The sequence below is a fragment of the Mauremys mutica genome, chromosome 8, assembly GCF_020497125.1.
Source record: "Mauremys mutica isolate MM-2020 ecotype Southern chromosome 8, ASM2049712v1, whole genome shotgun sequence".
NCBI lineage: Eukaryota > Metazoa > Chordata > Testudines > Geoemydidae > Mauremys > Mauremys mutica.
The window spans coordinates 22,868,079-22,883,123 of record NC_059079.1 but is presented as its reverse complement, the minus strand read 5'-3'; the positions used below and the strand labels follow the sequence as shown (position 1 = coordinate 22,883,123).

Below are 15,045 nucleotides of genomic sequence, written 5' to 3'. Positions count from 1 at the left end.
CTCAACATATGTACACATGCTGAAGTACTTTTAATGTACAATATATAACATGAAAACGCTTTTAAGTGTATTTTTTTAATACAAACACACTGCATGACTGCACAGTTATGAGCAAACACTTGTAACTCACGAGATACATTGCATTTTGCAGAGAGCCTCCCAAGGATTCTCAGGTGTATAAAAATCTTTGGACTAGCGATTAAACTCTGATATGGTTTAGTTGTACCCCATCTTTGCAGTTCTTTATTTTGTCTTTCAAATAGTACTGTAAGAAGGTGGTATTTGTTCAAAATGTCTTTTTTAAAGCATGTGGAAACTCTGCATGATCACTGACTGGATACACACCCAAACTGACTAGATGGCATTTTAGGTTTTTCATTTTAGAAACTGCATTTAATTCAGAAAGTGGTCATGGTTTTCACAACATTCTGAATAAACCGAGTGCAAGGCCATTTTCCAAAGACCATTTTTTTTAAAGAGGGGGGGGACATGTTTAAGCACAAATTAGCCACATAAGCAAATAAAACTTCATCTAAGTCCTAAAGCTGATACACTGTTCACTGTGTTGACTGTGTGTAGCACCCTACCACCTAGTGGCCTGTTGTATAAATCTAAACATGTAGTGGTACGCAGTTCACCTAATCTCTCTACTGCAGATTTCTCTCCAGTCACCAGCTATGTGAATTCATGAACATATCCCATCTTGTTGAAGCAGCTGTTTCTGCTAGTCGCTAGAACATGCTGGACTGCATTTACCTCACTTCAAAGAAGAAATGCAGCTGTGCTGCAGCATGGAAACAAAGATTTATATAAATATTAGCATGTTGAATGGCTGAGGCAGAAGACACTTGATGCATAACTACTATATTGATGGAAATGGCTTATCTAGCAAAAGAGTACGCTGTCCCCAGCACAGAGGGGGCTGTAGGGGTGCTGTCCTACCCTTTCTCTGTGGCGTTGTTGCCACCTCACCCCTGCCTCTGTGGGGCTGTCAACCCCCCCAGCTGCAGTGATCTCTTGGGCTTTTGCCACCATTTCCACTCACACACAATATCCAGTGTGGGGCTCCTGCCACTCTTTTTCAATGCAGTGGGATTTGTGGGGCTGTCACTCTTCTCCACACCCCTTCCCGATGCACTATGGATGCCACTGACCCTACCTCACTAGCAGCCTGGTGGGGCTGCTCTCGATCCCCAGTTCCTCTAGCTTTCTGGGACATACACTGCCCCACCCCCCTGCCACAATTGGCTCATGGAGCTGCTAGCGCACACATACATTCCCATCCAGGTAAAGTTTGTGGTGAACTGGAGCTGCCTGCTGAAGTCTGTACAACTACTCATTAATGAATATCAGTCCAGGTATACTTCTGTGAACTTCAGTCTCTGGCGCTATTGTTCTGGGGCCTTACATAATTATGCAATACCTTAAAGCAGTGGTTTTCAAACTGGAGTACGTGAGATCTGGTCAGGAGGTAGGCAAGAAAAATCCTGTAATGGTAGACAACTCATTTTATTTAATAAGACTTGGAAATCTACCCATAGGTATAGTATGACCCTAGCTCAGATGGAGGTATGCGGTACACTACATTATTTGGTAAGGGGTACGCAGCCTAAAAAGTTTGACAAGCACTGCCTTAAAGAAATAATAAAAGCGATGCTCCGGGTCCTGTCAAATCTGAGATAGCAAATCCTACCCACCTAGTTACCCCCTCCGAGGGGATGAAAACAGCAAAAAACTATAGACCGTGCTTAAAAGGAGGTGCTATTTCCGCATGCAATCAACTTCTAAGGACAGCACTAAGCCAATTGACATCTCATCTGGTAGCCCCAAAGAATGATTAATGGCAGTCATAGAATATCAAGGTTGGAAGGGACCATCTAGTCCAGGGGTCGGTAACCTTTCAGAAGTGGGGTGCCGAGTCTTCATTTATTCACTCTAATTTAAGGTTTAGTGTGCCGGTAATACATTTTAATGTTTTTAGAAGATCTCTTTCTATAAGTCTATAATATATAACTAAACTATTATAGTTTATAATAAGGTTTTTTAAATGTTTAAGAAACTTCATTTAAAATTAAATTAAAATGCAGAGCCCCCCCCCGGACTGGTGGTCAGGACCCGGGCAGTGTGAATGCCACTGAAAATCAGCTCGCGTGCCGCCGCGTGCCATAGGTTGCCTACTCCTGATCTAGTCCAACCCCCTGCTCAAAGCAGGACCAATCCCCAACTAAATTATCCCAGCCAGGGCTTTGTCAAGCCTGACCTTAAAAACCTCTAAGGAAGGAAATTCCACCACCTCCCTAGGTAACCCATTCCAGTTCTTCACCACCCTCCTAGTGAAAAAGTTTTTCCTAATATACAACCTAAGCCTCCCACACTGCAACTTGAGACCATTACTCCTTGTTCTGTCATCAGGTACCACTGAGAACAGTGTAGATCCATCCTCTTTGAAACCCCCTTTCAGGTAGTTGAAAGCAGCTATCAAATCCCCCTTCATTCTTCTCTTCTGCAGACTAAACAATCCGTTCCCTCAGCCTCGCCTCATAAGTCATGTGCTCCAGCCCACTAATCATTTTTGTTGCCCTCTGCTGGACTCTCCAATTTTTTCACATCCTTATTGTAGTGTGGGGCCCAAAACTGGATATACTACTCCAGATGAGGCCTCACCAATGCTGAATAGAGGGGAATAATCATGGCTCTCGATCTGCTGGCAATGCTCCTACTTATACAGCCCAATATGCTGTTAGCCTTCTTGGCAACAAGGGCACACTGTCGACTCATATCCAGCTTCTCGTTCACTGTAACCCCTAGGTCCTTTTCTGCAGAACTGCTGCCTAGCCACTCAGTCCCTAGTCTGTAGCAGTGCATGGGATTCTTCCATCTTAAGTGCAGGACTCTGCACTTGTCCTTGTTGAACCTCATCAGATTTATTTTGGCCCAATCCTCTAATTTGTCTAGGTCCCTCTGTATCCTATCCCTACCCTCCAGCGTATCTACCATTCCTCCCAGTTTAGTGTCATCTGTAAACTTTCTAAGGGTGCAATCCACGCCATCCACCAGATCATTAATGAAGATTTGAACAAAACTAGCCCCAGGATCAACCCGTGGGGCACTCCGCTTGATACCGGCTGCCAACTAGACATGGAGCCATTGATCACTACCCATTGAGCCTGATAATCTAGCCAGCTTTCTATCCACCTTACAGTCCTCTTACAAGAAGGCTGGTAACTGGCTGGTTCCTCTTTTCCCCACTCCAGAAGCAGATGGTGGGCCAGCATTATTTTTAGTGACTGGGCATTGGGTTTATATAATGCAAAGCTGTGGAGCTGAGTAAAGTTTAGAGGAGCACAAACACAGATACACAGGCCCATATCTATTTTTCTTGGCATTCCTGATACTGGAAACACACCCTAACAGACTTATTTTTAAATCTATTAAAAGATCCTCCACATTTTCCCCCCAAGACTGATATCTCATATGACATATTTCAGCTAGAAGCACACTTTTCCAGTGGAATTAAAATCCCCTGAAGACCCAGGGTTATGTAACGGAAACAATGAGAGCTCCTTAACTACAATGACCTCAGAGCACTACTATCCCCCAAATAAACCATTTCCTTAGCACAGCTCTCCTGACATGGTTGTTAGAAACCATTGAATAAGTTTCATAACAGAAGTGATAACTTAGAATTCATTGTTTCTTCAATTATTAACTAATTCACTATAGCTTCATGAAAAACAAAGCACTACCTTTCCCTCCATGGTCAAACGTATGAGCATGTGAACTGTAGTAGCCCAAGAATCTCTAATTTTTTAATTTAAACATTAGGTATATGTTAATAGCCTAAATATAATTCAGAAAGTTCATTATTGTCTATTACAGCATCCCCCAGGTTGCTTTAAGTTGTGCCAAGGCAAAGGCACATCAGGAATTGCAAGACTCCCTAATAGCATCCTGCTTTGCTGCATCCAGCACTATATCTGCTCCAATGGATTAAATTAATCTCTGGTGCTACTGGATTGATTTCAATAATATACAAAAGCTTTTGCTCCAAGAAGAAGCCTTCAGGAGAGTACTTGTATTAATAGGAAGTGAAGACGGAAGTACAAAAAATGAACACTTTAGTAGAGGTAGTGTTTTCATATGCATAGACTTTAGTCTTTTGTTTGATATTTTAAATAAGGAAAATATATATAGTAAATCAATCTTTTATTATAGAGATGTATCAAACATGGTTTGAGGTATAACTATGTACATATGAAAGCTGTTAGCTGTTCTGTTCACTGTTCTTAAAAATTATAAAATATTTATTAAGTCCATGTACTTCTGTTTTCCATGCGGTGTTTTTATGAAAATCAAAGAACATTTCATAATTCTGTTACACTGAATTGCTTGGTTAAGTGAACACTGTCTTCAGCATAAACTTTCATGACAGCATAACTTCCTAGAGCACAGCAGTATGAAAGCTCTTATAAAGAGCAGTACAAGAGAAGCATCATTAAAGCTAGCAATCTGTGTTAACATAACTACACCTATATTAGAAAATAGGTATCCTGTATCAATAGATTTCAGGAAAAAATATTGAGATTGGCTTCTGGGTCATCTTCGGTTTCTGAATCTTCCTTATTCTCTGAAGAGGTGCACGCGTCAGGCTCTTTATCTGGTTTTCTTTTTCTTCTGTGAGTATACACAGAATGAGTCTTCTGTATCGTCTCACGAGGTGAGTTACTCATGCTGAGTTCAGTTTTCAAAGCTAACTGTAGGCAGTTGTAAAACCTGGAAAGGAACAAGTACGTATTTATTATGTTTGCTTAAGTTCTGCAAACAGAACATTAAGACTTTGGCAACACAAAATGTCATGTATAACATTTCATATAATTCTAACTAAAATCCAAAGGCCGACCTGATCAGTATTGTGTGGGGGACTCAGGGATACCAGCACATGTGTTCTGTGCATGTTCTGTTAGTTCTCTAATCTCTGACCTTCTAGGAATCTAATTGACAGTCCCACTCATATTGCTGAAAACTACACAACAGATGATCTCAAACACTTTTATGGTTTGCATCACATCTTAATAGCGTCTAATGGTCAATCCTATTCATAATCAGATGCACCATCATCACTCCCATTTGCAATTACTTTAACATCCCTGTGGCAACTACAGCAATTAATTCAGAAAAATATTTTTAAAAAATCTAAATACGTGTTTTGTCCTGTATCCTTTTGCTCTGTATTTCTTCTGCCCGCCCTCTCTCTTTTGTTTCTCACAACTGGAAATGAGTAGAAAAGCCAGTACTGTGTAACTAGTCACAGGCAAGTGTTCCACAGACCACAGTTTGGGAACCTTAGACTAAAATTTGTACAGCAACGTTAACAGGTGCATTCTAAACTGAATAACCTAGGAAATTATGTGTAAATTCCTGTAGAATAAAATGAGATATTCCTGGCTTTATCAAAAGGTGAATCTCCTGTCCTTAAACATTGTAAAATCTAATCAAACACAAACTCCACATGAAGATGCAGCTGTGGAAGTTAATACTCTGAGACTAGAACTCAATGTGCTATTCATGCCAGATATCTGGAGCAACAATGGAAGTCCTGTATGGACTTTTTAAAAAGCTCTGTAACAAATCTTCTCTCCACTACCTGATACTGTTGATTATATATGGTTAAATGATCCTCTAGGGTCATCCATAATTTAAAAATACCAAAACCCTCTGAGATCAAATTTTCAGTTTGTTATACTATTATTTTTTGTGGCTAATCTTCCTGGTCTACTGGTTAGCAGACAAATTTTACACTTCTCTGGATTTAGATGTAGTGACACAGGATGCACATAATCTAACAAACCTGTCAATTCTCTTCATGTTTTCTTCCATCTTCCGATTAGCTATCTGTACCAGAAAGTCAACATATTCTTCAGTGACCATCAATTTCCCCATGTGACTTAGTGGAACTTCTAAGCAATGAGTACTCCGGACAGCCTAGAGGCACACACAGATGTATTCATTTGAATTACATTAGGAGATAATAGCTCTAAAAAGTAGGTGCATTCATTACAAGAAAACCACCTGAAAAGATCTGGTTGTATTTCTTTGTGAGGAGAGTGATATGCCATGTCAGGGAAGTGTCATTTTTAAAGTATTATTCAAATTTCCCACATACTTAAAATGTGCTCATGTTAATAAATAATTGCTAAATTCTATAGCGAAGTAGAAAAATAGTGCATACCATCATAATTTTACCTCTTCTGCCAACAGTAATACCAGAGTTCCTGAATCCAGAATCTATAGCCACCGAATGCTGTGAAAAAAAAACATTTTAAACAGCAGTTCGTACATATTTTGTCAGACTGAAAGCTTTCTGTGGATTATATTGCAAGTTAAGGTCCCAATTTTGCAAAAGCTTAAAGGGCACTGTCCCAACTGACTGCATTAAGAGCCACAATCACTAGTAAGTGTTTACAGGATCAGATGCTAATACTGTAACAAAATACTTTTAAATTAAATTTCAGTGACAAAGACAGATGGTAGTTTCAGTCATGACCCATTCCATCAAGACAAAGGGGGAAGTTCATACCTCTTTTGGCACTACATTGTTCCAGTTTAAATAGCGGCTAGTCGAAGCCAATTGTGGGATGGATATGTTCTTAGATGTAGATTCTGCAGACCTCAGCAAAGTTTGTAGAAAGAATCTAAGTAAAGATTTTCTTCCTTATATTAATCAAGGCAGGGTGAAGATGAGGAACAAAATGATCCTGTGCAGGCCTACAAAGCCCCTTTTGAAAGGCAGAAGGCACAGCATTATCCAATGGGCTGAGGTCTGGGAGCAAATGGTCCCAGTCAGTAGTGAACTAATTTCTAAAGAACACTGCCCTGGGCCGGGGAAAGCAACACAGATAGTTCAGGCTCTCTCTAGCCAATCTGCCTCAGCTAGAAGACTGAAGTGCATTTAAGTGGTTTTATTTTCTAGAAAGCACCTGCAGAAAGAGTCTTAATCCTTATTTGCTCCATCAACATACTTTTACTACCCCAGTTATTAAACATACATTGCTCTTGAGACTATTTCTAAGTGTTAAAATATTGAGGTGCCAACATTTTTACTTATGCAGCAACAAATGTAAACAAAACAATACAACATTGTTGGTCTAATTTTACCAGAAGCTGTGCATCCTGCAACTCTTGACACTGCACATGAAGAATGAATGGTTCAAATTTGAATACAGTGTCACCAGTGGCTTTCTGCAACGCTGTCATCTGGAAAATGCAATGAACAATAATATATTAATACTACAAGGGTGAACTGTTACTATTAACATTTCATAATAAAATAGCTAGTTTGTGAAATGTTTAAAAACACCAGGAATGATTTGGCTCAAACTATCATGTTTGTTATTATTTAATTGCTTTTAACTTCCCATTGCTCACAATGCTGAGGATCTCTGCTGATTTTTAAGTATTAAACTGATTCTCTTGCCAGGAATTTCTAATGGATCTCGACTTTTAAAAAAAATTATTTGCTTCCTTGTTTGATTATTTTGGACATAAGAAAAACCAATGGTGTCAGCACAGCATAGAGAGTTTTGTTTTACTACAGTCAGCAGAGGAACCTTGAGAGCACAAAATATTACTACTACACAATTATAGTTTGTTTTTGATTTCTTACATTATTGGATATGATCACGGACATGTTGATTCTGAAGAACATTCTTCTTAAAACGGTACAATAGGTTAAACTTGTGGCCTGAACTACTTCACCTTATTTTAATCTAGGTTTAAAAAATGACTCATTACACTACTTCTATGATAATGTTAAAATAAGATAAAATAAAAGGATTTATAAACTGAAATTAAACTCATAAGGCACATCAAGGGGAAAAAATAGATCACAAACAGTTACATAGCTTTAATACTCTAAAGGATGAATTTCACCCTAAGGTCCCAGTTTTGACATAGGGCTCTAAGTGGAAAATCTTCCTGCAACATTTTTCATGTAGATCACTTGAATTTTGGCAAATATGAACACAGAGCAATTAAAGAGAATGCTGCATAATGTACAGTTATAATTTATTATTGTATGCTATGATTATGTAAAATAAACTTAAGGATTGAGATTATTGGTTTTAGTATATAAAGGCTGCATTGAAACAAGTTACATTGTTCATTGCAGTTTACACCACAGTCTACTACTATATAATGTTCTAACTCTTTTGTTCTTATATCTAATTGACTTCCTCCCCCCACTCCTCCCCCCAATTCCGTGAGCATCTTTAAAGAAAATACTAGTAGCTACCAATTTGCTATACTTATATTTAGGGGAAAAAATTGAACTGCTGCACCGTGCTTAATTCTTTTTTTGGCTAGCATCCTTCCTCAATGTTTCCTTTAAATTGAAAATATTTCTTTAATCTTTTTTTAAAATTGAGAACTGTGAAAAATTCAACTATTATCTGAAAACATCCACTCAATGTACAGTGGCAGTCAAAAAAGCGAACAGAATGCTGGGAATAATTAAGAAAGGGATAGATAATAGGACAAAAAATATCATGTTGCCACTATACAAATCCATGGTACACCCACATCTTGAATACGGTGTGCAGATGTGGTCACCCCATCTCAAAAAAGATATATTGGAATTGGAAAAGGTTCAGAAAAGGGCATCAAAGATGGTTAAGGGTATGGAACGGCTTCTGTATGAGGAGAGATTAATAAGACTGGGATTTTTCAGCTTGAAAAAGAGACGGCTAAGAGGAGATATGATTGAGGTCTATAAAATCATGACTGGTGTAGAGAAAGTAGATAAGGAAGTGTTTACTATTTCTCATAACACAAGAACTAGGGGTCACCAAATGAAATTAATAGGCAGCAGGTTTAAAACAAATAAAAGGAAATATTTTTTCACACAGTGCAGTCAACCTGTGGAACTACTTGCTGGAGGATGTTGTGAAGGCCAAGACCATAACAGGGTTCAAAAAAGAACTAGATAAATTCATGGAAGATAGGTCCATCAATGGCTATTAGCCAGGATGGGCAGTAATGGTGTCCCTAGCCTCTGTTTGCCAGAAGCTGGGAATGAGCGACAGGAGATGGATCACTTGATGATTACCTGTTCTGTTCATTCCCTCTGGGGCACCTGGCACTGGCCACTGTTGGAAGACAGGATACTGGGGTCTGACCCAGCAGGGCTATTCTGATATTTTTATTAGTTTAAGATACCAGTAATAGTGGTGTAAAATAAAACTGCTGAGGAGCCTATCTTCCCCTGTAGACTATTGTACAAGATTTAGATGTTCTTATGTAGCATTCTTTTTCTGTAACTATCCTTGTTATTAAGGTATCAATCTTACAAATGTAGGCACTAAAAGTTAGGCCCCTAAATAAATGGCCTCATTTTTAGATGTGCTAAGCACCCACTGCTACTAGTGGAGCCAATGGGAACTGGAGATACTCAACAATTCTTAAAAACCAGATGCCATAGGCCCTGATCCTGCATTATGCAGCATACAGGTTACCTGCTGTGCCTGCATGAGCCCCACTGGCTTCCACAGGGCTTCAAATGGGCACAGCAGTCTGTCCATACACTGGGCTTACGTATGGATTTTTCAGTGTCTGAAAATTCTGGTCTACCCACCTGAGTTATATAAACAATATGCAGCTTCAGCACAGTTGACTAGTGTTCAATGTAGTAGGAAGCCAAGGTAGACAGACTTGTCTCAGAGACAAGTATTATAACAGAATGTAATATTGACTGTGATCAGTTGGTGGGTGTACTTTTTAATGGGTTTCTGTTTCACTGACCAGGCTAAGTAATTTAGCAGACACTCTAGGGACAGTTTTTTCAGTGACAGTAAACGGGCAAGAAAGTCATACTGACTGCAATGGTCTGTGTATGTTAGTATGTCCCAAGGCCACAGTGACTTACATTGCCTGTTGCACCGAAATGCTTACTAAATGAAATAATTGTGACCAAAGGATTTTACCTTATTGCTTCTAGACCACCAATTTCCTGTAAAAGGCTCAGAATTTAATAAGAAAATTCTAAAAGTAATATCCTATTAAGCCTACAAAGTCTGAGGCCCAGCCCTGTCCCCAATGGAGTCAATGGCAAAACCCCCAGTGAGAGCTGGATCAGACCCTTAGTCAGTAAACAGAGAAAGCATAACTGCTGTAAATAATTAATAAAAAATGACTATCACTGATAAGATATGCGAGTGACAAAAGAAAGAAGTTCCCTTATTTCAAATTCACTAATGTTTAATAAAGAATTATATAGAAAAGTTTTGTCATGTGTTGATTTAATGACCATGGACAGCGTGCTAACTGTCTCATTGCATTCTAAGGCTCTGAACCTACAGATGCTTGTGGGTGGATCCTTTTGGGTACACAGATATCCATGGACTCTAACAGGAATCTGTGAGGGTGCAAGAGTCTTCCTATGAAGATTTTACAGTAGTCAAACAGCAGTCCTATAAATGAGGAATATAACTACTAATATTCCTCTGTACATTCAAAGAATAGGGTTGACAAAGCAATGCAGGTTTACCTTCACAGTCCATTAGGAAAAACTGTACACCACTTTGACATTGTTATATAATACTTTGCACAATTACAATTTTAAAATATTACTTTTTAATTACATTGTAATTGTTTTCTTCTTGTTGAATAAGGCCCAGAAATCTTTTGTGAAGGGATGTTTTATAAACAAAAAAACCCCCCACACCTTTCCTCAAAGGATCTTAAAGATAGCTATAAAAATTAATTACTCCTCAAATTTCCTATTCCCATTTTACAGTGGTAGATAAACATTGAGGCACAATGGGGTTAAGTAGCTTGCCTGCTGAAAACTCAACACAAAATCCGGGAGTTCTGACTTCCAGTTCAATTTTCCACACTTTATGTTTGTATTCTATGAAAATATAACAATTTTAAAAGTAGTCCGGTAAAGCTTTCTCACACCTTTAATGGATGCATAAACATTTTTACCGTATCTACCAACTAGAAATCAATACAAAAATTGAGAAGGTTCCCACTAGCAATACCCTAGTAACCTCAGACCCCACTCCTAGTAGATGGCAAATCAGAGGCTGCTGAGATTATTATGAAGGTGATATCAAGTAAACTAAGAAAAAATAAGATAGACGGGGCTTTTTTAACTTTCAATGTATGTATATTATTGTTATGCAGTCTTTACAGTTAATTTTTTTTAACAGAATAACTAGTTTCATTTTATGGGGTACAATGTAAAGAGGAGCATTTAGAGAGCAAAAGGCAGTTTTGGAAGCACAAAGTAGTTCGTAAATATTCAAACTGTTCAACAGTTTCCTAAACTGATTTGATTTTAGGTTTCAAAACATTTTTTTAGGATATAATTTTAATTTAAAAAACTGCATAAGAAAGCCATTGTCTTTTTGCATTAGTTCAGATTTGTAGTTGTAAACTATGGCTGTTTCAATCTTAAAATGAAAGTTGTTAAAATTAAATCACAATGGAGTTTCTGCTGCATACAAAATAACAAATATGCTTTTTCAGGAAGCATGCCTGCCTTTTAAAGAAGAGGACAGAGGTCCATTTGTGTTTGCTTCCTTATCTGCTCCCCCATATAATCAATCATGCATGACAGAATATCCACAGCTCAGAATATTTAATTCTTGCAAGGATTACGAAGGGTAACAAGATTATTATATGGATAGCATGAATATCTAGTTATCATAATTAATGATAAATTGTAAGGGACATTAAACTTCATGCTTCAGACAATCTCTGACTATTAGAAAGTAGGATAAAACCTAATGCAGGAGGCAGATTATCCTGCATCTGCATACTGTGGGCTTCTTACACCTTCCTCTGTAGCATCTGATGCTGGCCACTATCTGAGATAGGATACTGACTAGACATACCTTAGGTATGATTCAGTCTGATAATTCCTCTGTTCCTATTAGAGGAAAGTTTTGTTTCATTGCTACCATTAATTCAATTTAAATTGCTAGTGAAAAAGTCATTACCATCTGAAGACTGTCTGGTCTATGGAAAGTGAGTTTATGGTGTCAGACTGGTTCCTATTGGAGGTGTCTACATCAGTCACTCTACAGCTGACATCTATGTTGCTTGCCTCAGTGGAGACAGCCAGAATTAAATGAATGGTCATGGATGCAAAAATACATTCTGACCACAGAAGTGATCCTTCAATATAGAATTGAGGCACACTTGCCAGAAACTTGACTGTACTTATTCTATGGATAAAGAAAGGGCTTCACAAGCACTAAATTAATATTTTTAGGAGAAAAAAGGCTGATGTAGAATCAGCACAAAATGCTGGTCTTGTGCAAGCCATGCAAAATGTCTAACTAAAAACCACTGAAAGTGGTGGATTTTATAACCTGCTGACATTGTACTCTAGTTCATTATTTTAAGGAGACAATATTTTGACACTAGCCCTGTTTATATTGACCAAGGGAGCCATATTACCGACTTAAACCATGCTCTTGCTAGAAAGGTGCTAACAGTGTCACCAGCTAACGTAGACAGAATTTTATCCTAATAACAAAACTGTGCTCTTAAATGAACATAGTCATTCTACTAATATGAAGGAAAAATGTAAATTCTTTTCTAGTTTCTATTTGAAATTGTGTTTTTTGGAGGGTTGGGATGAGGAGAGGGTAAATACTTATGCATAAACATTGTACATTATTGACATCTTACCACATCCTCTTTTGCACAGAGTTGATGCGTTACCATGAGCCAAGAACAGTTTTTCTTCTGTACCTCATAGCCATTGAAACCCTAATGAAAAACAAATTATTAAAATAGCACTACAGTTATACAAACAAATGTCCTTTGCATTCTTGGCTTGGGACACAAGGATGTACAGAAATATTCTCTGATCAATAACCATAACTGTATCAACACTCAATGTTATTTATTTATATAATTTTCATGTGATTTTTTTTAAACTATCAAATCTAGGTAGGTATTTACACCACCTAGATAACAGTAGCTAAGCAGGTAGTTTAATTTCATCCCGAATATTAACGGAGAAGTGTTCTGATTTCACCCACATTCAGCTGTAGCAAGTGAGCTAGTATTTGCAGAAAAACCCCACAAGGATACTAATTCAAGATCTTTGAAAGAACTTTCGTGATGTTGCACTGATTAATATGAAAAATCCAGTTAGATGTATCTAAACATGAACCTCATGATAGGAAGCAACAAAATACAATCCTATATGCTTTCCTTGTACCACAAAACACTGGGAATGTTCTCTATTAAAATGCATTTACATATTGAAGTTTGAGTTATGCACACAACTAATCTAAGGACCTGTTTACAGTGGGGATATTTGTACTGATGTAGCTACACCACTGCAAAACTGCAGATGTGTTGCACTGGTGTATTATGAGATCTTAAAATTCTACATCTCTAACATTTAAAGTAAGAAACTAGCATGTTCTACTGTGTAATCTAATCTATGCTTTGCATATAAAACTTGTGGTTTTGATAAATCTGTGGGGAGTGCATGATTTTTTTATTTAAATAGAGATATCCTATCTCCTAGAGCTGGAAGAGACCCCTGAAGGGTCACTGAGTCCAGCCCCCTGCTTCACTAGCAGGACCAAATACTGATTTTTGTCCTAGATCCCTAAGTGGCCCCCTCAAGGATTGAACTCACAATCCTGGGTTTAGCAGGCCAATGCTCAAACCACTGAGGTATCCCTCCCTCCCATGAAATGATGAAAATTAAGTCCATGAAAACTCATGTAGTATAATTTGTTAAAGGAGATTGGTTGTAATTATCATTACTACAAATCAGTGTGTCAAGGTTTAACAATCAGTTGCTTGGGAATAGCTAAAGAATATTAGGATCTAGATAGAACTGCCAGTTTAAAACTCTATCCTCTGGGAGAAACATTCTGACTACACTATATTTTTGGTGTTGCTCAATCTCAAACTTATGGTTGGTTGCCAGATGAAAAACCTAGACAGATCATGTGATTCAAATTTCAGATGCTGGTGCTGTGTCAATTCTACTTTTTTTTTGTATACTTTTGTATTCTGTGCTCTTAGTTTACATCACATAGACAACAACAATGAAAATGAGATCACTGTATGAAACTGAGCAAGGACTGATGCCAAGTCTTCCTACAGCATAAGGTGGAGGGAAAAATGAACCACTTGCTTTCAGAAAAATTCTCTTCTACTCTAGTGCAGCTAATAACACCAGGTTGAATTTGCTATAAACACCAACAACTTTAACTGTAATATTCCAAAAACTATTTGCAAGCTGGATAAGAGACAAAGGTAGGGTGGCACCCGATATAACATCTCCATGTATTTGCAGAACAGAAAAGCCTACAGCATGCACGTAGCTAGGGCTAACCTGGGCCAGGATGGCCACAAGCCTCGTGCCACTTGTGGGTTGTAAGGGCCATGCCTCCTCCACGGGCCAGTTGAGCTTGGTGTGGGTGTGTGTGTGTGGGGGGGTATTATGGGGTGGGTTTCTAGCCCTGTGACCTCACGGGAGCCCCGGCCGGAGAACAGTGGGGCCAGAAGGGAATCCCAGCGCTGCACAGGTGATGGAGGGGGCGCAGCGCGGGCGCTTCAAAGGGGGCGGCGGTTTGTCTGCGGAGCGGAGGCGCGCTCGGCGCTGTCTCCCCCCGTGACACGCCCCCTTCCCTCAGACCGGGGAGCCGCTCGCCCCACGCGGGCTTGAGGGGGAGGCTGCCCCGGGGGCGTGGTGGGTGGGGTCTGCGGTGCGGCCCCGGGCCGGGCAGCCGGACTCACGCGGGCGGGGGCCTGCGCGAGCAGGAGGCGGCCGGCGCAGGAGCTGGTGGTGCAGAATCGCTCCTGCCCGTTGAGGAGCTGCACTAGCCCCGCGATGGCCTCGTCCACGCTGCCCTTCCTGCTCTCATCCGCCCGGGCCAGGCGCTGCTCCTTCCAGCGCCGGAAGGCGGCCATGGACAGCCGGGCCGGGACTGGCAAGCGGGCGGGCCCCGGGCTGCACAGCCGCCCGACTGGCTGACGGTGGCCTGGTTGGGCCAAACCTACCGGCCC

At 39.6% G+C, this 15,045-nt stretch overlaps 1 protein-coding gene across 1 annotated transcript; it reads right to left on the bottom strand.

Moving 5' to 3' along the window:
- Nucleotides 1-4,189: 4,189 nt before the first annotated feature.
- TYW3 (tRNA-yW synthesizing protein 3 homolog) lies at nt 4,190-15,025 on the bottom strand. The gene is made up of 6 exons (XM_045026773.1): nt 14,776-15,025; nt 12,697-12,777; nt 7,156-7,254; nt 6,230-6,301; nt 5,849-5,982; nt 4,190-4,773 (listed from the first exon to the last, which is right to left on the bottom strand). Exons 1-6 carry the CDS (start codon nt 14,947-14,949, stop codon nt 4,566-4,568), a joined length of 768 nt encoding a protein of 255 aa, XP_044882708.1. The 5' UTR covers nt 14,950-15,025; the 3' UTR covers nt 4,190-4,565.
- Between the last annotated feature and the right edge of the window lie 20 nt (nt 15,026-15,045).

Coding starts and splice junctions, on each gene's coding strand:
- TYW3 (XM_045026773.1), bottom strand. CDS start 14,949: ATGGCCGCCTTCCGGCGCTGGAAGGAGCAGCGCCTGGCCCGGGCGGAT. Junction 12,778..14,775: donor TCGCGCAGGCCCCCGCCCGC/GTGAGTCCGGCT, acceptor GTTTTTCATTAG/GGTTTCAATGGCTATGAGGT. Junction 6,302..7,155: donor TGCAGGATGCACAGCTTCTG/GTAAAATTAGAC, acceptor TTTTTTTCACAG/CATTCGGTGGCTATAGATTC.